Source organism: Solanum verrucosum, unplaced genomic scaffold (genome assembly GCF_900185275.1).
Source record: "Solanum verrucosum unplaced genomic scaffold, falcon-dt-bn FXZP01000306.1, whole genome shotgun sequence".
NCBI lineage: Eukaryota > Viridiplantae > Streptophyta > Magnoliopsida > Solanales > Solanaceae > Solanum > Solanum verrucosum.
This window is the reverse complement of record NW_026020398.1, coordinates 3,083,720-3,107,860: the sequence shown is the minus strand read 5'-3', so window position 1 is coordinate 3,107,860 and position 24,141 is coordinate 3,083,720. Positions and strand designations below refer to the sequence as shown.

Sequence of the window (24,141 nt, the reverse complement as noted above, 5' to 3'; positions counted from 1 at the left end):
TTGATATGCTTTATTTGATAAATGAGATTATACCGAATATGTTGTTATAGAACATTATTCCGTTCATGTGCTTTGTTTTTCCGTTCATGTGTTTTGTTAGGGATTTTTTTCATATCCCGATCTCGAATCTATAACTATCGGTTAAGGATGAAGCAATCCACTGCACTAGAAGTCACGTTGTGAAGGTATATAGTTGAAATCTCCTTCTGGAGAAAAAAGGTTTTAAGTAGAATTGTTGTAAAGATTTCAACCTTTCTAGTTTAATTTTGGAAATAAAAATTTGAAGTTGTTTAAGTTGATCTCTAAAGTTAGTAGCAGTAACTTTTGCAGGAAAAATGACTAAAGAGAGGATCAAAATTGTTTTGTTTTATTAGTTTTAAAGAAATACTAATTATTGATTTATTTCCTTGTTATTTTTTTTAAAAAAAGTTCTAATAATCACTTGATGTCAATCAAAAAGATTATAATTTATAAGTAAATGAAGACCAGACAACGCGGAGTTGCAAAAATTAATTCAGCTGATTGAAACCTTTTTGACCATAAAAAAAATAATTCTAGAACTTTGTTTCTCGAAATTTCAGTTGAATCATCGTATAATCGAAGTAGCAAATCAATCGAAATTCCTCGTTGCAATTTTTAATTATTTGATGATATTTCCACTAATCACAAGCTTCTTTAATAATAGTAATAATATATTAGATAGAAAGACCCATTAAAAATTGCAAATATTTCTATCGTCCATTTTTACTTGTCAACGGTACTATTTTGAAATGTCCAAATATCATTTATTAATTGTCAAGTCAATAACAGACAAGGGAGTAATATTTTTATAATTAATTGTTCATTAATAATTAAATTATACCATTACTACTACTATTAAAATCAGAATAGTAATTTTTTAATAAACTTTTCTAGAAAGAAAAAAAAAATAAGCAAGTTGATGATGCAAAACAAAAATTGTCGTCATTCCTAAACACAGTGAAAACTTACGGCGCTACCGGTTTTGTTGTAAAACAAATGGCGCACCTCGTAATAGAATAGTAATTGCCAGTTGCAACGTGTTGTGTGATTCTCATTCCTAACAAATCTACTTCTTAACAAAGCATAATTTATACTTAATGAAGTTGTAACTTTTTCTTTGTGATTTATTTTAAACTAGATATGGGACCCCATGCCAGCACGGGGCCCAATATATGTTACTGTTTCTGTTTTAATTTATGTGCTACATATGAACTTTGAAATTAATCAATTTTTTAGCATGTTTTTATATATTTTAAGTTGCTAATTATTTTTATTTAGAGTATGTTTTACGTAAATATATTATAAATCACAATAAATAACAAGTTAATTTAAAAAAAAACTTATAAAAAATTCATTGACTTTTGAAATTTCATTTGTATCACATAAATCAGGACAAAGCGAGTAATATATATGAAAATGACATAAAACGTACTATAACTCACAATAATTAACAACTTAAAATATCTATATATCTATATTTCTCTCAATTTATGTAGTATAGATGAAATTTTGAAAGTTAACAAAAACTTTTTATATGTTTTCAAATATTTTAAGCTATTAATTATTATAATTTATAATACTTTTTACATAAAAAATTTATTTATATAAAGTATAAAAGAAAAAAATTTTAAAAAGGAAACATAAATGTTAGCAGGAGTCCAATCTATGTTAATTTCTATGTTTTAATTATTGTAATACCGATTGAATTTGGAGAGCCAACTAAATTTTTTTAAAGGATTTTTTTTATAAATTTTAAGTTGTTAATTATTATAATTTGTAATATTTTTATTAATTTTAAACCAATATATGTTTTTCTCTGTCTCAATTACATGAGACATATGGAATTTGGAGAGTCAACTAAAATTTTAAAATATGTTAAGTTGTTAATTATTATACCTTATAGTACTATTATGTGATTTTCAAATAAAATATGTAATTTTTTTATTTCAATTTATATGTCATTGATATAATTACATATATTGAGTAATGAAGAATTAATGTCTAAATTATGTGACACGTATGAATTTTGGAGTGTAAATCAGATTAGTTATATGATTTTTTAAAAATAAAGCGGTTAATTATTACAATTTATAATACTTTTTATATATTTTTTAAATGATATATATATATATATATATATATATATATATATATATATCTTTATGATATTGATATTAGTATTATATTAAATTAAATTTTATTATTTTTAAATTTATGATCTCAATTGTCAGCCTATGCCACGTTATAAAATGTTCCAAAGTAGATATCAGATTTACAAAAATGTCGATGCCAGCTAAAGTAATAAAATAACATCTAAGGGCATGAACCTATATATGTATATATAAAGCTGAATATAGACAATCTGATGTGGCATCTCTCTATGACCAGTATTTCTATTCATCTTTTTTCTCCTTTTTTTGACATTTTATCTTTGTTTTGTATTTCTTATTTGTATTTAAAAAAAAAAGTATTTATATCATACCCGATTAATTATGCCCTTTATAACATCCAATACACAAATATAGATTTAAGTAAATGAAAATAGAAGATGAAAAGATAAAAACTATTCATTTTTCATAACTGTTTATAATTATTTAGCCTATAAAATAAAAAAAATAATTGACCATTTGTAACAAATAAGAACAAATTTCTTCACTTTGGCTCTTCTTCTTCTGACGATGATGATGATCAATATATGGTATCAACTTCTGTCGCTAAGATGTCCATCAAATTTCTAGGTCATGTGACTTTTTTAACAAAAGAGAAAGAGAGAATATCTCATGATTCTTGTGAAGACATTGATGTAAAGAAAGAGATTATGTAACAAAAAGTTCTTTTCAAAATAAAAGACTTTTTGAAAAAATGTTTATTCATCCTACAAGGAGAGAAAATTCATTGTGATTGACAAATTTATAAGAAGGTTGATTATTGTTTCAAAGGGTAAGAAAAATTATTTGGAGAAAAAATCATTCTATTTATGAAATTCGTATCAAATTAGGAGGAGAACAAGCAAAAATTGATTTTGTGATTTGAAAAGAGAGAAAATTAGATATTATTTCTTTCAACCTCATTATTCTTCTATTAAAGTTTTTTTTTTCTTATTTATCTTTAATTAAAGTTTATATATATTTTCTTAAAAAAGAATTTAAAAAGATGATCATATTTAGTTCCTTTCCTCATCAATGCTATTAATCTCATAATTAGTGTTATTTATATTATTTTCTTAATTACTTTTTTTTCTTTCATTTAATTATTCATTTGAAGAAATTAGTTATTATAACTTTATAAGAATTACACATGTATTTTTACATAATTGATTTGTTATTTTAAATTTTTTTGGATCATTCTTCATCTTAAAGTTTCTATCTATATGTAATAATAAAGCCAAAATAGAAAATGTGGGATGACACCTTCTTAGCAATAGATACTTATTTATTCTTATCAATGTTTCTGACATTTTTTGTTATTTTTTCCTTAAAATAATTGTTGCCTCGATTTTTAGTTTTAGTTTTTTTTTTAGCATTTTCTAATTTTAAAAGACTGAAAAATTTATATTGAAAATTTACAAAAAATAAAAAATGATTTATTTAACTCCTATCATCATCAATATTATTATTAATTTGTTTTACTTCTTTTCTTAATCTTCATTTCATCATTAATGTAATTTATATCATTTTCTTAAATATATATATATATATATATATATATATATATATATTTGTGACATTTCTTAGAAGTTAGGATTATTATTTATTTAATTTTTTAAAATTTTGAACTCTTTTGTCATACTAAATACAACATGTTTTATTATAATTACATTTAATATATTAATGAATATGTTGTACGAATGAAAAGAAAATTATCATTTCACAAAAACAAAGGTTAAAATATAATTTATTATGATTAAGGAAAGCTAAAATTATTATTCCAATATCCATAACCATATATAATACATTAAAAATTAATTGAAAAGCTGTAAATGGAAAAGGAATCACCATTTAAGGAATCATTATTTTTAAATTTTTGAATCATTTCTTCTTCTAAAAGTTTCTATCCATATGTAACAATAAAGTTAAAATAGAAAATGTAGTGACACCATTCTTAGTAATAGATACTTATTTATTTTTATCAATTTTTTCTGACAATTTTGGTTATATTTTTCTTTAAAATAATTATTGCCTCGATTTTTTTTTTTAATTTTTAATTTTAAAAGATTGGAAAATTTATGTTAAAAATTTAAATAATAGAAAAAATGATTTATTTAACTTTTATCATCATCAATACTACTAATTTATTTGACGTTTTTTCTTAATCTTCATCTGATCACTAATGTTATTTATATAATTTTCTTAAATCACTTATTTTTTCTTTTTTAACTCTTTTATATATATAAAGTTGGATATGTAAATGATGATGTGACATTTTTTAGAAGCTAAGATTACAATTTATCTAATTTCTCAAATTTTTGAGTTCTTTTGTCATACTAAATACAATATGTTTTATTATAATTACATTCAATATAGTAAACAATATGTTCTAGGAATTAAAACAAAATTATCATTTCAGAAAATAAATGTTAAATTATAATTTTATTATGATTAAGGAAAGATAAAAATATTATTTCAATATCCCATAACCACATTCAATACATTAGAAATTAATTGGATATAACTGTAAATGAAAAATGAATCACCATTTAAGGAAAATAAATGTTTGCAATACCATAATAATTAAGGAGAGAGTAAGATATTATTTTAATATCCTAATTCGGAACTTTTAATCTACTACTCAATTAAAAAGAAAATGCATTTAATAACATTAAAAAGTTATTAGTTTAATATTTTTTCTCATTGTACTAATTCAATTCAATCAAACTTAATTTTAAAGATAAAATAACAGTTTCATTTTAATTGTTATCAATATATTTTTAAAAATTATCGTGAAAAGGCTTTTCTTGCACCTTATTTTAATTTTCATATACTATTATTATTTTTTCTGTCATTTTTCAATGATTTTTTATTTCGATTTAAAATTTAATGTTTATTCTTAAAATTCTGATGGTACAATTAAGGTGGAGTAGAATATAATAAATGATGATTCTTCTACTAAATAAGAAGATATAACGAAATTGAAAAGGTGAAGTTTTTTTTTTTTTTAAAAATGGATAGGAAATTCTATTAAGGTATCATTACGTCATCATTCAATATATTTTTAATATAAATTTCATTTGCTGATGCATTTGTTTAGTACTCCCTCTGTCCCTAATTACTTGTTCACTTTTCCTTTTATAGTTGTCTCTAATTACTTGTCCATTTTGACAAATCAAGAAAGAACATTTTTTTTACCTATTATACCCTCAATTAAATGACTAATTACTTTGAAAATTGCAAAAATTTTCATCTACTTCATAATTAATAGGGGTAAAATGATAAACTCACTATGTCATTAATTGATTTCTTAATAAATGTGTCAATTTAAAAGTGAACAAGTAATTAGGGACAGAGGGAGTATTACAATGTTATTTGACATTATGAGATATTTCTTAGACATTTGAGGAGAATGGTACACCGGAATATATATTATATATTAAAGGATTAACTTCATGCAATGGAAGAATTTGTTATTAGAGCAAATATATTTTAACTTATTTGATAAAAAATATATTCTTCCTCATTTAATAGATGTAAAATTTGTGAAGCTTTATTTTTTTCACAATCTTCTTATTATTAAAACAAATAATAATATTACGATTAAACAACAGAGTAAATATAAAATTAATCAAAAATATTTAATTTTAATGATTGTGCGAAGTGCGGCCAAGTTCTCTAATTTAAAACAAAAAAGTCAAATTTAAATGGGTCTACTATAGAATTCCTACAAATCCAACTTCAAAAATTATGTTAAAAATGGAAACTAAAAAGTGAAATAAATTTAATTGAGAGTTATCCTTCGTCTGTCCCATTTTATGTGACACTTTTTATTTTTCAAGAATCAAATAGTTTAAGTTTGACCATAAATTTGCGTATGATATCTTCAATTTTTTTAAAATGAAATTTATATATTTGTAAACTACGCAAAAATCAAAACATTATAATTCATAATAATTAATAATTCAAAATATTTTAAAGATGTATGAAAAATTTAAGATGAAAGATAAACTAAAGAGAGTAAAAGGGGAGAATGGAAAGTAGAAAAAAAGAATAGTTCATCTTTTTGGTGGGCCTCAATGTACAATTTCTATAGCTTTTAGTCTAACTCTTTAGTGCAATATTGATCCTCCCAAACTCTCATTTCTAAATAAGAGTAAAATAAAAAAAAAAAAAAGAATTGGAACAGTGAAGACATTGAAAATTGTAGGGAATTATTTGTATTTAAAATATTGAAACACATGCAATCCACATATTGATTCAACAATAAAGTAGGCCAAACATATATAGTACAATTCATGATACCTTTTGTACAATTTAATAGTGCAGTGTTGGTACACCTGAACTCTCACTTCTAATAAGTAGTAATATAACTTAAATTTCATAGTATTAAGAGTTAATTACATTATTTTTCTATTCTTTTTCAAATTATAAAAATATTTATGAATTCCGAATACGTCACTGGACTTTCGGATGCATCAACAAATATTCAGATACATAGGAGAGGGATGTATCAAAGATGTGAGGAGGAATGTGAGGTGATAGGGGGAGTGATGTATCCGATAGGGGATTTTTAATTTTATGATAAAATAAAATATGTATTTAGGTAATTTTTCCTTATTTTAAATCACATTTTAATATTTATAATTAATAAAATATTATTACATAAATTTAGATAAGAGTAATTATATTCAAGTTAAATTAAAAAGGGATATATGAAAAGATATTTAAGTGTTTTGAGAAAAAACTCTAAAACTCCAACTAAATTCTTTTTTAATCGAAGGATATCTGTAGACTCAACTCTCAACTTATATGTGTTTCAACCTAATAAATATTAGACTGTCGTATAATGTTTGTATAAATCAACAAAAAAAAAACAATAGTCGTGGTTTAACATTTTCTTATGTGATTTTCAATTTGGTCAAAAGAAACCATAATAATAAGAAATATAAAAAAAGGTTTATTTTATGAAAAATTGTACGAAATAGCAAACTATTAATTCAAATTAAATGTTATAACCACATTTTTTATTTAATTGGAATCCGTAGCAAACACTTGCCATTCGCCTCTCTCTCCAGAGAATCTCGCTTGCCACTCTCACTCGCCTCTCTCACTTTATACAACACAAATGTATAAATTGTGTTTGTGTTTGTATAAAGTGAGAGAAAACTGTATATACAAATACATATACATATATTTTCGTCCTATACACTTATAATTATACAAATACAGATCTTTCCCTATCAATTCTCTTTTGTCTTTCTCTCTTTATCACTTTATACAAACACAAATTATACAAATTACAATGTATAATTTGTGTTGTATAAAGTGAGTGAGAGAGAGATTTGATATACAAATATTTTATTTCGATTCAATTGTATTAAAATTCAAATTTTATGCAGATATACAATCACAATCATTGATACATATACATAATAGTTACATATATACTATTATCTAACCAATATACATATACAATCACTGCGCTTTTATACAAACGAATGTCTGCCTGCGATTTATACAAATCTGATGCTCTATAGCAAACATAAAATTTGTTATGAAGCGCAATTATGCAAACTATAGTTATATCATACAAATATGATTTTTATGTTTGCTAACCTAAAATTTACTCGTTTATCTTACTAAATAACTATTCAAAAGAAGGGCCGAATGATGAAAAAGTTCTCTTTGGTCCTTTCAATTTGTACTAAAAGAAGTATGGGCTTAGCCCAATCTATCTTTAAGGCCCATTTTGAACTCGATTTTGTAAGCCCAATACAATCAACATGGGCCATAATAAACTTTTCTTATTATTTTTGTTTACAAAAAACTAAGCCCTATCAAAAACCCTAGCTTCACTCATTGGTGGCTGAATATATAAGCCTTATCTGAAGCTACCTCCTTTTTTCTCCATTGTAGAAGAGAGCTTTGTGAGGGAGAGAGACCGAGAGAGGAAACAAAAATGGTGTCACTGAAACTTCAGAAGCGGCTCGCCGCCAGTGTCCTCAAGTGTGGGAGAGGAAAAGTATGGCTTGACCCTAATGAGGGCAATGAAATCTCCATGGCTAACTCAAGTATGATTACTTTTGAACTCTGTTTATTTTAAGATCTGTTGATGATTTTGATTGTTTTAGTTTATTTTAACTATACCCTTTATGTTTTCTTGGATTATTATCACTTTTTGTTTTTGTTCTTTTTAACTTTTGGGATTTGACGTGAGCTTGTGATTGTTAGATATGTATATGGTTTACATGATCAGATTACTAGTATTTGTTGCTTGAATTTTTTATGTATACTGGTTTTTAAAAGTTATAGCATAATGGAAGAAAGGATTCACAGAGGCAATCTTATATAGCTAGTTGAGACCAAATTAGCTACCCTTCTGCAGATAGATTTAGATAATTGTTAATTATCTTAATGACAGATTATTTAGTAGTGAAATGTAATGGATGTAGAGGATTTATCTAGCTGATGTCAGTTGATATGGGGTTGAGTATAACTGGAAGATTGATTGATAAGCTAGAGTTTTGGTTATGTAAGTGCTGCAAAGGGTAAAGTTGCAAAGGTGTGGGAAATGTTTCGTTTTCTTATTTGCTTCTTTTTGGTGGTAATGGGCGAAAAGTAGTGTAGAGGATTTATCTAGCTGATGTCAGTTGATATGGGGTTGAGCATTACTGGAAGATTGATTGATAAGCTAGAGTTTTGGTTATGCAAGTGCTGCAAAGGGTAAAGTTGCAAAGGTGTGGGAGATGTTTCGTTTTCTTATTTGCTTCTTTTTGGTGGTAATGGGCGAAAAGTAGTGGTCTTAACACGTTAAACATATAGCTTGACCTCAGCTGGTGTTTGAGCCTTTTTAGCATTCACATTGATAAGACTTGAGAAGGCTCTACTAAATGGATGCATTTTTGCTTGCTTTTTATGTTTGTTCTCTACACATATTGGTTGCCTTTAATCTCCTTGTTTGTGTTGAGTGCAGGGCAAAACATCAGAAAGTTGGTGAAGGATGGTTTTATCATCAGGAAACCAACCAAAATTCACTCACGATCTCGTGCACGCAGGATGAAGGAAGCCAAAAGGAAGGGCCGTCACTCTGGATATGGTACCTCCTAATATTGTGACATTGGTTACTTGATTAAGTAATAGTAGTTCCTGTTTTATGGTAGAAATGCTTCTCTGAATAAATGTAATGTATTCTAATGTGTGTAGTTGACCCCATTAATTTGTGTTTTCATGATACTTCAAACTGAATCACTTATGAAATTAACTTTTGGAATGTAAGCTCAGCTTGAAAAATGACAGAGATTTTCTCTTGGATTCATTCATAAAACAAAAAAAGTAATTTTCTTTTGGATGCCCGTGATACTCAGTATATAAGTCTTTTCTCAGGTAAGCGTAAGGGTACCAGGGAGGCTAGGTTGCCCACAAAGGTGCTGTGGATGAGGAGACTTAGAGTCCTCAGGCGTTTGCTTCGCAAGTACAGGGAGTCCAAGAAGATTGACAAGCACATGTACCATGACATGTACATGAAGGTGAAGGGTAATGTTTTCAAGAACAAGCGTGTGCTCATGGAGAACATTCACAAAACCAAGGCTGAGAAGGCTAGAGAGAAGACCTTGTCTGATCAATTTGAGGCCAGGAGGGCAAAGAACAAGGCAAGCAGGGAAAGAAAGTTCGCTAGGAGGGAGGAACGTTTGGCTCAGGTAATTAAGGTTTATCACCTGAGATTGCTTACTGCCCCAGCACCTTAAGGTTTATCAGTATCAAATTTGACTATCTACAATAGCACCAATAAAATTTTGCTCGTTTTTTTCTTCTAATTCACAGGGACCAGGAGAGAAGCCAGTACAACCTGCAGCCCCTGCCCCGGCAGCAGCACCCCCAGCCAAGACTGCCCAGTAAGTTATCACAAACTTGCTTTTAGTTTATCAAGTACCTTGAAACAAAATTTGATGAATGCTGTCCTTGTTGCAGGGGAGGATCTAAGAAGTCAAAGAAGTGAGGATGTCGAACTTTAAGGAGGGTTGGCTCTATATCTGTTTTTTGTTATTATGCCAGTTTAGTATCTTTTATATGTTCCCTATTTGGTTCATGTACTTTAAGAATCTATGTTTCACCTACATGAAGTTGAATAGATGTTTGGAAGTTTTGATACCTTATTCTTATGTTTCCCTCTGTTTCGTATTCAGTTATGTGCTTCCCTTTGGTCATTACTCACTATGCATCAGATAGAATATGCACTAGGTGACTGCGGATAGTTCGCAGGCAAACTCTGCTGCTCCGTTGCTTGCTTATGCTTTACATAGAGCGTGTTTGGATTGACTTTAAACTTATTTTTTTCATTTTAATTAAGTGCGTTGCCTTAAAAGCACTTAAAATAAGCTAATTCAAGCAGGTAGTGTGTGTTTGGTTGGAAGGAAAATACTTTTTAGGAAAACAAATGGGTGTTTTACTTTTCTGGTATTTGGTACGCAAATAAAATATATTTGTATATGATTTCATCAAATATTGTGAGAATGGAGGTAGGGAATAAAATTAATGTGGAATGTTGTTTATGGAATTTATTATTTTCTCCGTACCTGGCACACCCTAAAACATTATTGATGTATATCCCCTTAATTAGTTTATTACCAATATCACTCAGAGTTAGTTAGGGGTGTTCATGATTTGGATAAAAATCAATCTAAACCGAAAAATCAAACCAAACCGATTAAATGAACCGATTTAATTTGGGTTTTGGTTTGCTTTGGTTTTAGATTGTTAAGAATCGATAGTCATTGGTTTGGTTATGGTTTTGTTCGAAAAAAATCGAAGAAATAACCGAATCGAACCGAACCAACAAGTTATATACATAAATTTTATTACTATACATACATAATATATTATATTCATAAACAATTTTAAAGACTTTACATATATTTCATCAAAATTTATTTATAATTTACTTATGAAAGAAAAAATGTCCAATGTGAGAACATTTTTCTTATTGGTTTCATGTATATGAGTGTCTATGGAAATTCATTGTGAGACTGAAAATGTCCTTGTCTCTTCCTTCTATGCCAAAATAGTGAATTTTGAAGTTTTATTCAGTAAATTCAATGATCCAAAGTTCTGTAATGCCGGTCATTCTAACTATTTTTTTGTTTGAATGGATTGTTGCCACTTTTTTCATGTTTTGAATAAATTGTTTCTTTTATTTTTATGTACAGTTAATAACCGAACCAAACCAAACCAAAATCGAAAACAACCAAACCGATAAATGCATATTATATTTGGTTTGATTTGGTTTTGATAATTTTAAAACCGATTAAGTTGGTTTAGTTTTGGTTTTGACCAATAACTGACCCAAACCAACCCGTGAACACCCCTACTCAGAGTAGTCTATTTCAATATTTGCAGTGCTTTAAATCCATTTTTTTTGCTAGTATATACACGATGATCAATTAAATAAGTTAATATTCATCGTGATTTAAAGACAATTATTTCAAAATGTTTTTCAAATCATATGATATTATGATCTTTTTAAGTACGCAAGACACATTTCTTCACAAAAAGAGCCAGCCTACGGAGCGGACTCCAGTAGTGCTCCTTAGAGCATTGTAGGCCTAACATATTGTTGTCTGAAGCTCGATGTATAAATTCGATAGTTACATTTTCACGATGCTGGAATTCTCAATACTCTCTTTACGAGCATTGAATTAAGTTAGTTACAAGAAACTGTCATTGGAGCGAACAAAACAGTGAAGAAATCTCAAATTCACTAGTCACTTTGTCATTTACAGACTTCTTTGATAGCGTTGAGCGTTCACAGATATCCCACCATCATCTCCACGGAACTGTCTATACCTGAACAGATCATCGCTACCTTTGTTCAACCTACCTCTGGGAGGCACAGGTAGCAGAGGCAATGCACTTGGATGGTTGCAGATTCCGAGTTTCACTACAAACGTGACAGTGGTTCCCTTTCCAGAGCCCTCACTTTCAATCCAAATGTTACCTTTCATAAGTTGAATAAATCTGCATCCATCCGTTTCAATTGTCAAATGAGTACAGATAATGATAACCAAGGCACACAAAGCAACATACAAACAAGGCACTGTACCAAAGAGATAAATGAGGGTAAAAAGAGGATGTCTTATAGAAGCCTTTATAATATGGACACTAGGAATGATGATCCCAAATTTACAATTTGAAACATACCGTCTGCAAATGGCGAGCCCCAGACCTTCCCCTCCAGTACTTCGATTTGACGTAGGTCGTGCCTCTGCAAATTTGGTGAATACTAGCGGTATATCTTGTGGACTAATGCCACACCCAGTATCTCTAACCTGCAAGAACATAATCTGAAAAGGATTAATTTTCAAGTGAATGATATAGATCTCTTTTTCTGAATGATATTCTACTCGAGACGAAATAAGCAAAATCCAGAACTGCAAAGTAAACCTCCCACAACAATAAAAGTAACTGAAACCAAAAGGAGATTCTGTCCTGCAAGACATGGGACAATCCGAAGGGAAGAGGAAGAACATATATCTTCACATTTAATAGAAATATTTAGCAACCAAAGAGGGTTTCAACTTGTATCCTGATTCTTTGCTAGCTTTGGAACAAATAACACACTTTTTCCCTGGACGAGCCAACAAACAGCTCTTAGAACTGCATGCATTTGTATGCAAACTCATTTCATCAAGAAACATGGTACAACCATTAAGCCATGATAAGAGGATAGAAATGCTCAACCTGGACGCGCAAATAAAACTGGCCATCACTTGGCATAGGGAACATTTCAGGAGGATGACAATCTCTCGCATACTCTGGTTTGGCAACTGAAGCCTCGATTGAGATATGACCTTCTTTAGTGAACTTCACAGCATTTCCCGCCACATTTAAGAGAATTTGGATAAGACGTTTTGCATCACCCACAGCAAGAATAGGTAAATCCAGAGCCAAAGCAAGAGTTATAGATAATTTCTTCAAAGATGCAATTGGCTTTATCAAATTAACGGCCTGCAAATCAATGTAAAAAATGAATTCATGCTACCTATTTACTAGAGAAAATCTACATGTTACCAGTGTATGCTAGATATGCATAGGTAATAGGTTTGTCGTCATATACCTCTCTTAAGATTCCATGAAGATTGAATGTTCCATTTTCGAGTTCAAGAATACCATCTTCAAGTCTAGAAAGATCTAGAACATCATTAATCAGTGTTGCAAGAAGATTGCTACTCTTCAATATGGTCTCGATCATAACCCTCTGCTCTGGAGATAAGTCTGTTTCTAAAAGCAGAGAGCACAGAGCAATAACTGCATGCATAGGCGTTCTCATTTCATGGTTCATTACAGCAAGGAAGTCGTTACGTGCACGGATGGCCATCTCTGCTTCTTGTCGAGCTACATCCAAAGCAATATTCTGTTCCATGAGCTGATCATGGGCTCGCATGGAATCTTCTAAAATTGCAGCATGTGAAAGAGCGACAGCAACCTGATAAGCAATTGCACTTAATTAAAATGACAATGCTAATAAGAAATCAAATGCAGAAGTTCTAATTTCTGTTCTTCAGATAATGACATATAGCAGCCTTGTTCTGTTACTATTACAGGATTGCACTTAAAATGACACAATTCTAATTCAAAACGGATATGGACAAGTTCTAATTTGTGTTATGGAGTAAACAACATATAGCAGCCTTGTTCTGTTAGGGTTGCTAATACAAAGTATCTTCAGAGCACAAAACAGAAAGCAAGGGCAAAGATTGGACAAAGAACCAGCATAAATTTAATAATGAAGTAGAATCCAATTGACCAAAGAGAGCGGCTATTAACGCACCTAAACATCCTTACTCACACTGCAATTAATGCATTTATCTGTAGACAAAATTGCCCATGATGATTACAAAGAGAAATAATCATTCTTAGGTTGAAACTCTATGCTCCACTGTTTCTTTCAGTTCCAAGTAAATTAAAAAGAGGTAAGTAAAAGAATGGAAACTCATCTCTCATATCACTTATCTATTAGTTCTGTCTTCTTTCTCCTTCTCATCTCTCTCTAGCAGAAACCATGGCAATATTATGTGACTATCTTTAATGATTTATTTACAGGCAACACTATCCACACCTTAAACATTTATTTGGGGTTACTACTGAAGAAACTTCTTATTGGTAAATTATCAATAAATTGGACGGTGGAATGCATGTTCACGGTATGCATTACCTATTCATTCAATGGCTGCTTCAGCAAGGAGTTTCAAGTCATAAGGCTTCCAAAATTAGAATTTAATTGAAATATCTATGTTGCACAGACTCTTTAAATCCCTACCGCACCCATGTTGGCGTGGGTGTGGGATGGACACAGGAGTTGGCAAACTAACTTTGGGTGCTTTGACTACATCTACGACTGAGGTGTATAGATTGATTGGGTATTTGGTTTGATTTTTGGGTTTGTCATATTTATGGTTATATCAAGTATGAAAAGGCTTTGCTATTAAATGAGATATCTTACGACTATATTGGGTGTTTATAAAGAATTAAATTTTGTCATTCCTAGTTCAAAAACTTTAATTAATCAAAATTTATACTTAATATGTCGTGATATACAATTATTGACCATATCGCAGCACCCGTATTAATACCCCTGAATCCTAAAATTTATATAATGAAGAATTTGACTTCTAGATCCGTACCTATATCAGATATTGACACTAGAGTCCGAGTAACATAGGACATAACCTTACCAAAAAGATTCTGGACAAAGAATTGGAAAGGAGAAAATCACGCAGCTTATCAAAGAAGCGACACATAGTCCATGTGCTCTCATTGGAAAGTAATAGTTACCGACATTGTGCATCTAGCATTATAAGTTCATAACACCCATTAAGACGAGGATAATATAGCCTAAGCAAGTGAATACATTAAAGATAGTGCGGAGAAGTGTATCAAAAGTGGAAATAGATGCTCCGGTGAATAAAGTACAACACTTTAGGAGTAAAATAAAGTAATTGTGCAAGACCTTCATCATTTCCCATTTTATGTGGTCATTTGTCTTGATTCGAAAAAAAAAGAATGAGAACTTTCATTTGCTAAAAACTAATGCATGAAAAACATCTTTTTTAGACCATACTGAACTTTCTACACATCACTGACCTGCCTAGAAACTCGCCATATTAACCAGTGAGTAATAAGATAAAGTTAGCAATTAAAACCTGATCTGCGACAACTTGCACAAGTTCTAACTCATGTTCACGCCACTTTCTTAAGCCATTCATTGGGAGAACCAGAACCATTACCGCATAACTTCTAGTAGACAATTCAGCCCAGTCATTAGTAAAACTTGAGAGGTGTAAAAGAGGTACACGAACAGCAACTACTTCTGGTGGAATATATCTACCAACAGTATTCCTCATCCTTGCCAAAGGATTCGTATGTGGAATCTGTATTGCTTCAGGGCTACTAAAAATCTCATTGATAATAGGAAGATTAATTGGCACAGTAGATCCCAGAGGTATTAGATTGTTCAAATTATGGGAAAGTTGCAAAGTCAGGCCTCCTTGGCATGGCATCCACAAAGCACATTCTGCCAGGTCTAAGGTCCTACCTAGCTCCACAAGAGTAGTCTTCAAGATTGTGTGTCTGTCCAGTGTGCTTCTTATCTCATGAGTCAGCATCCTGACATGTCTGCCAGTTTCCTCTTGTCTTATTATTAGGCCCATTTCCTTGTCAAGCTCTTCCGCTCGAGTTTTCAAGAACAACTCTCGCGTTTTAACACTTAGCAAATCAGGAATAATGTGAACAAGCATCAAAGCTGTGATACAGGACACAGCAGCTGTTAACATTTTTGATATGGTCATAACCACAGCAACCGTCTTAGAGTGCATAAAGAATGTCCACAAGCTAATGAAGTGAGTTGCTCCACAGAGAACAATAAAAGCGCCAAATTGCATGAGAACCCATCTGTATGGGAAGCATGCAGATTTGTGGACAAAATAAATAAGCTCCAATGGAATGGAAAAGTAGGCTACAGCAATGAAGAAATCTGAGAGGTATTGGTATTTAACCAGCAGGTCACCAGTTGGCAGTAAAGCCTCAATGCAATCACAGGATTCCATTATCTCAGTTTCGTCCAAAGAATCTGAAAAGGACAGAATGAGGAATGGTTCTTCAGAAATAGTAAAACACACAATAAAGCTACGACAAAAAATGCATACACCATTGTCCACGACATCTTTGTCGTGCAGTGCACCCATTTGCTTATCGCAGTTCGAGGGAAAAAATAACGAATGAAGAGACATTAATAAACATTAGCGGTGGACAGACATTTGTTAGTTATTGCTTTTACGGTTATACAAGTTTCCTGATCATTGCAACCAAAAGACTGATCTGTGTTTTTAATATTACCACTCGTTAGCAGTTTAAGGAAAGATTTAGAAGCTTCCTACGCTGTCACAGTTATTCTAAAATAATATGTCCTCTGTTTCATTTTACTTGACCCATGTTGATTAGGCACAACACTATAGGGGTGTATTTATACTAACCTTATTAATGACGTTGAAACTCTAAATTTGACTACTACTACTACTACAATATGTGGTTATTTAATACTTCCTCTAGTCCATAATAAGCGAAATATTTGGATTTGGCTCACCCCTTAAGAAAGACATTCAAGGACATAATTCAAAGTCTACTTTCCACTATTGCCCTTTTGCTTATTCCCAAACTATTCTTAAAAGTAGAAAGAGTCATTACTCAAAAGGGTTTGTGATTTGATTATGATAATTACTTGTAGAAGTTAAGCAAGCAATTTGAAATCCCGACGTAAAATTTTTACATTGCTTGACATCAAACTTTTGGTTTTGTATTGAAGCGATAGACATTAGTTTCATGAGGAAAAGTTTGTACTATTGGAGCCAAACTTTTAAATTGAAAATTTCAGCACAATAGTAAACCTCAAAATTCAACCAGAAAATTTCTACATCATCAACAGAGTCTTCAACATCAAAGTAGTGAACTATCTCAGCAATCTTCAACATCAAATCCATGAAATCTCATCTCTTAATTCACTTTTCAATTTCAAATATAGATTGAAAAAATGAAATTTATAAGGTGGTACTCTCTCTAGTCCATATTAAGTGAAATTTTTGGGATTTTTTTCATAGTTCAAAATAAGTGAATTATACAAAGTTCAAGATAATTGTTTAAACTTTTTTCTATATTTGTCCTTTCCTTTAATGAGGTTCTTAGCTATATTTATGTTTTCTAGGAGATAAATTGCACTACTTACAGAGTTATATTTATGATTCAAAGTGAAATCGTAAATACAACTTTGTAAGTAGTGCAATTTATATCCTAGAAAATATAAAGTATAGCTAAGAACCTCATTAAAGAGAAGGGCAAATATGGAAAAAAGTTCAAACAATTATGTTGAACTTTGAACAATTACCCCTAAAAATTCACTTAATATGGACTAGAGAGAGTACTAAGGGTAGTATGGAAAGAAAACAATAAAATTCTCTTGGTTTGCTAAAATGGACAAGTAAAAAGAAAAATCCATTTTGTGCCAAGTATAATGAAACGGAGGGAGTAGCAATTTCTTGATCTTCTGACGGAAGGAATAGTTTATTTGAATTCTCTGTCTACAATATCCAAGCTTTCATAGTAGTATGGAAGGAATTACAGAAGAATGAATAACAAGAAATCAAGTAGAGCATGGTGTTTCTCCAACTCCAAGCTATTTTTGATGTTTGCTCTATTAAAGGATTTCTCCAGAGGGAATGCTCCTACATAATTATGGTATTATTCACATTCATTTCCATTGTTAAACATCTCAACTACCAAGCTGGTAAAAAAACAAGGCAAGAAAAGAAGAAAAAAAACTATAAGATCTTTTTATCTCCTGAACTTTCGAAAAAGTATACCTGTTTGTTTTCTGATGATTAATCTATTAAAAATGGTAGCTCTGGTTTTTCAACCTCCATGAGGCTACAAGATTATGCATCTAAAAGGTTATGGATCCATGCCAATACAAATTCACACTAAATTTCATTTTCCTCTAAGTAATAGACAGGCACATATCCTTCTCCCCAATCAAAATAGAAATTTGGAAGGAATTTATGCACTAATAGCAAAACCATAGTAGAATCAAATTCACTCCTTTTATTTTAATTGAAAAACCCTTGAACATTGAAAATGAAGCTACAATCTACAGTTCAATATCAAATTCCATTAAACAAAAAAAAAAAGTTACACCATAGAGAAACATAGATTTAAAATTTTATCTTCATATATCTGTTTGCCCATAAAATTTGATCAAATTTTGAAAATCTAATCTTCAAAAATTTTCAATTTTTTGGGGACTTATACTCACAAAACTTCAATATTTTTCCAATTAAAATCCATACCTAAACACAACTTCAAATTCCATAAATCACAACTCCAAAAACTCAATTTTTTAAGTTTCAACTTCAAAAATCTATAGCCAAACGGAAGCTTAAATACTTCAGGCATAGCACCTTATTACCAAAAAATTTCAGCAACTTCGAGTTTCCTTCCTTCCTTCCTTTAAGATGCTATTTCCTGCTGCGACACATACCTGTCTCGCAGCAAATTTTCATTTTTTTGCACGACCTAAAACATGAAAATCAGATCAGTATCAATTCAAGCGGAGAAAACAACGAGAAACTAAAAAAAAAGTACAAATCTGAGAAAGAGATTACTGTTTAATGTGAAAAATGGAGATGGAGAATGCGATCTCAGTTTCTACTACTTCACTGAACTACTACTCCATGTAACTTAGTTTTATCATTTTCATGAATTTGAACTGTCGTTTTGCTTGTGCCCATCGGATTTTCGTTGTGTTCTTCGATGATATACTGATTTTAATTTATAGAAATTAGGCGATTATCGAGAAAAGCTCCCCCAACTAAAAGTGAAGTAAAGTGGAGGGAAGTAATTAAGAGGAAAAAAAAAAGCCTTAAACTCCTCACCGGAATCACGCTGCTACAGTGAAGCACTTCATACGTGTGTTAACCATTTTCTTTTAGTTGGTGCTCATATGTATGATCCGAGAATTTCACTAGCTCAATTGATTAATACTCCCTCCGTCCATAATTGTTTGGCAGGTATACTAAAAATAGATGTTCAAGATTAATTGTCAATTTAAACAATCAAGAAATAATTAGTCACTTTTTTCCAATTCTGCCCTTAATGATTGTGTAGTTCAATTGAAAAGTTATGTGGACTTTTGATATTCTTGATATAGTAGGATTATATTAGTCAAATTACACCTTGTATTAAATTTTTCTTGAGGGATGTGCATGACCTTACCCTGACAAACAATTATGGACGGAGGGAGTATTATTCAACTAATAAGCACACTAATGCAATATTATTTTTTTCAATTCCGATAATGAAATAAAATCTCATTTACAAGTTTTAGGATTTAAACCATTTTTCGAACCAACGATCTTCCTTTTTCACTAAGAAACAATCAAATAAATTTCATTTATTCTTTTTATTCTACCACAGTAGGGATCATAATATTTAATTAGCGAGGATTTCAATTGTGACATTAGTTCTCAATGGGAATGAACTAAAAGATCAATAATTCAGGGATTAGTAATGCATGGATTAGTAATGAATGAATTGGTAATGCACATATTATTTTTATCAAGTGTTTGATTTATTATTTCTTACCTCGTTTTGTGTGTGTGATTTAAAACTCTACAAAAAAAATTCTTTCTAATTATACCCTTGAGTTATTATGGGATTTTCTATTTCATGAATTGGGTCAAGTTAGATAATTGACGGACAATATTATTTTTTATAGCATTTTAACTAGCTAGGAGAATAAAATTTTTATTGTCATGTTCACTATTTTCTCACTTAAATTATTTGAGAGTAAATAATTGTCATCTTAATAAATTAGAGTTAATATCTCAAAAGGTCACACAACTATAATAATTTATAGAGAAAATTTATTGAACTTTGTTTTGTATCAATAAATTAAAAAAAAACTCTTTATCATAAAATAAAAAAAAATAAAAAATATAGCAAAATAAATTAAACTATTTTTATACTCGAGATGGACTTCCGTTAAGAGGCAATATTTGACTTATGAATTGTTCTTAAATTCATACATCAACATTAGCATATTAGTCGGATTATAATATTTTATTATAATAATAAATAGATTAAATAACTCATATTTTAGAAACAAAAAATTATATCTAAATAATAAAATTTGTAAGCTAATTTATTTAAATAAATTTATTAGTATAAATATAAAACATAAAATCAAGAAAATAAACAAAATGATTAAAAGGATTTGAGGGGGTATTTTTGTCTTTACCTAGATTAGTCCCATGGTATTAGAACTAATACCACCAAATGGAAGGTATTAGTTATACACCCTATAATACCATGTAGGGTGTTTAACTAATCCATGGATTGATTATACAAGACCTAAAATTCCTACCAAATATAGTACTAAATAATACCACACATAATACTTGGACTATTTCTCCTAATACTTCCTACCAAACGACCCCAATTCTACTACAATAAATTGTAGATTATTTCACTAAAAAATTATAATTGCATTCCTTAGTTTAATTTCAAAATTCTTCATTAAATTTTATTTGACTTTTTATGTTAGAATTATAAATATCAACTAATTAAATTAATTTTTTGATAATTTAATTCATTGACTAATTTAGTTCTTTACACTTAATTTTAATATAATATGACAGGTAATAAAGTGTTTACCACATAGTGCTTACTCGAAAGGTAAAAACTATGATAGAGATTGTAACAGCCGTATCATGAAGTTCCAAAAAAAAAATCCAATCAAATTAATTTTAATCGTCATTCTTTCGCTTTTCTTAGCATATTTATCCATACACTACAGCAAAAGGGTGAATTACATGGGGATTAGTATGAAAATTTGCAAGAAAATAAGGTTCCTACGGATTTTCATACTAATCCCCACATAATTCACACTTTTCTTGTAGTGATATATAATTCAAAATATCATTATCCATGTTAATTTGTGGTTCAACAATAATGGCCAATTCACAACCACATAAGCCAATTATATTATTAATTCTGTTTAATTCTAGGGATATAAACTTAATTAATAAGTCTTTCAGTTAAATTTGATAACTTAAGGCCCCTAACAAGATTAATTCAATTTGCTTTGATATTAAACCTATTTGCTTCTATTCTGGATACAGCTAATTTAATTTAAAACAGGAACTAATCCCCTTTTTTAGCTAAACTTAATGAAATTCTATGTTATATGGTCAGCTTAGTAATGCTAACAATAATACTCATGGTAAAGTTACCATTAGTGTTAAACAGGAACCTCTCTTCCAGGAAAATAAAAAGGATTTACAACAATCATCTTCTTTATAACTCTATTATTTATAAATTGTGTTCCTGATGAAAATGTTAAAAGGTGATCAGGAACGAACCTAGAGTGTAACGAGAGGGGTTAACCTCAACAAAAAATTATATGGATACATAAAAGGTATTCTAAAAATTTTTAAATATAAAGTTAATGGTGATGAAATTCAAAATTTAAATTTAAAGCACTAAATTTTTTATTTTTTAAACTTCTTAATGAAAATACTCGTGAAAAAATATAGCTATTAAGGAATATAATCCAAGTTAAAAGGATCATGCCTACTGTAATTTTGCGATGCTTTTTTTAAAAAAAATTTAGCCACGCGTTAGAAATCTTTCTATTTCAATTATTTTTTTAGGTAAAAATTGAGAAATGAAAATACAATTATAAAAAAGGATTGATCTAATCAAAGCTGTGTCAGAACATCTTACTGAAAATAGAAGTGGTATTCACGAGTTAATATTTATATTGAAATCTGATTAATTTAGATTTATATCTTGTTGGAACCTATTCATATGAAAATGTTTTCTATCAAAAACTTTATGTATTCAGAATTAAAATTCGAAAATTTTGATTAAGAAAAATACTTCATCTACTACATCATATCCTTTGATAACGTAAATATAAGGCTGGCAGTTGGTTAGAAGCCTAATATTACATACAACTCCCCTTGCCTGGATTTGGAATTCATTGGAATTCTTTTTTTAGGGGTTGAAGGGGGTCCATTTCCTTCCTAAGACTCTCTTTTTTTTGTTTATAGAATAAGACAGATTAGACGTTATTTTTTATTATTAATTTTCTTAGTCAATTTTAATCGCTTAACTTTTGATTGATTTTCGATTCTAATTTTACTGATATATGATTTAATAGTTTTAATTCATTCAAATAAGGGTATTGAGAAACAAGATGTATGAATACTATCGTGAAGAAGTGTGAGAAATGATTATAGTAAGTATAAAAAAAAGATAAAAATAGATTTATTTATTATTTTTTTTTTAAAAAAGATTATATATATCATAATTCATCTGCATCTTATTAAACATTTGGATTTTCATTTTTACGATACAACAAACCCAATTACTTAAAAGGCGTGTTGTGATCCGTTATATAGGAAATATGTTGTATTTGATGTATTTTTAGAAATATATTACTATATTTCTTTTTTATTATTATTATCTTATTATTCAATATATATTTTTCGTCATAATTTTTTAATCTTGTATTTTTTAAACTTATTTTGAATAACGTTTTTCTTGAGTTGGGGATCTATAGAAATAACTTCTATACTTCCTAAAAATAAGAGTAAATACACTTAATGTTATTATTGTTAGAAGTATATTGCCCTTAAATACGAAGTAACAAACAAAATTTAGCAAGTTCGAACAATTAATAACTCTAGAAAAATTGTGAATATCTTAAGCAAAGGAATTAAAAGGGCACGTTTGAAATAATTAAAGATTAAATATATTTAATCATATATTAGAAGACTAAAATTAAAATTTTCCTATACCGAAGGGATCAAAAATATTATTCAGTCTTTTTTTTTGGTCGTGGGGTGGGGGTGGGGGAGTTGGGGGTTAAAAAAGGAATTCCATCACATATCAAAACATAATTATAAGATAAAAAATAATTAAATAAAAAACATAATTACAACATAATAGAAAAGTATGCCAAACAAAATGATCACAAGAAATAAATTAAAATACTGGAGTGTAAAGGTTGATCAACTAGATATAAATTGTAATGCAAGAGATGCATGAACTAACTGTCAAGACTATCAAAATGGGTTGCTTTATCATTTGATTAGATGACTCGAATTTGAGCTTGGAATACAATTTTTTTTTGTTGGGAGCGTCATCTCTAAAAAGGCTCTATATTACACGAAACGAATTTAACCAAAGCTTCAATACAAACATGAATAGAGTGAGAAAAACACTATTAATATGAAAAGTCATTTATAAAATTTGTTTTTTCTATTTTTCACTATAAAAATTATTTTCTCATATTTAAAGAACTTAATTTCTCAGAGAAAATATTATTTCAAAATTTTTAACTAAATTTTTAAAATTAGAAAAAATATTTTTCTCCATGGCAAACACAGTTGTAAAATGTAATGGGGTCCCTGTCCTAGGAAAGAAATCAATGACAAAAGGGACAAGTGAGGTTCATTCACCTGTCACCATCACATGAACTGATAGTGATTTCTCAAGTGCAAGGAACCTGCTACCTTCAGACTATACATTTTCCACCACAAAGTTGTTGTTAATGTCTCAACCCACCCGGTGAGAGGCCCTACTATGACAACATTTCTAGAGAATATGAAAGACAAACGACTTTGATCAAAGTAGCATAGTTCAACTTTTCATTAAAATAATTCAAAATATAAATTTTAATTTTATTATTACAATATAGTAATTTTAGGATGAAAAGGTTTTTGATGGAACCCTTGAGCCCTTAACTTCAACCCTGTTTGGCAGGGATAAAGAGGACAAATGATTTTCACTAACGAAATGACAACGCTGCTCAGTTTGGTTATCCTTTCTTTATAGTCAAGTGACTTTCAACTTTCAACCTGCA

General features: G+C 29.6%; 2 protein-coding genes across 2 annotated transcripts; one reads left to right on the top strand and one right to left on the bottom strand.

Moving 5' to 3' along the window:
* The first annotated feature begins 7,998 nt into the window (after nt 1–7,998).
* Nucleotides 7,999–10,324, top strand: LOC125839686 (60S ribosomal protein L19-3). The gene is made up of 5 exons (XM_049518679.1): nt 7,999–8,242; nt 9,145–9,267; nt 9,555–9,868; nt 9,993–10,063; nt 10,140–10,324. Exons 1-5 carry the CDS (start codon nt 8,131–8,133, stop codon nt 10,165–10,167), a joined length of 648 nt encoding a protein of 215 aa, XP_049374636.1. The 5' UTR covers nt 7,999–8,130; the 3' UTR covers nt 10,168–10,324.
* Nucleotides 10,325–11,781: 1,457 nt separating this feature from the next.
* LOC125839685 (probable ethylene response sensor 1) lies at nt 11,782–18,817 on the bottom strand. The gene is made up of 6 exons (XM_049518677.1): nt 18,679–18,817; nt 15,368–16,293; nt 13,282–13,650; nt 12,906–13,172; nt 12,366–12,493; nt 11,782–12,182 (listed from the first exon to the last, which is right to left on the bottom strand). The coding sequence occupies exons 2-6, from the start codon at nt 16,268–16,270 to the stop codon at nt 11,942–11,944; spliced, it is 1,908 nt and encodes a 635-aa protein (XP_049374634.1). The 5' UTR covers nt 16,271–16,293; nt 18,679–18,817; the 3' UTR covers nt 11,782–11,941.
* Nucleotides 18,818–24,141: the final 5,324 nt, after the last annotated feature.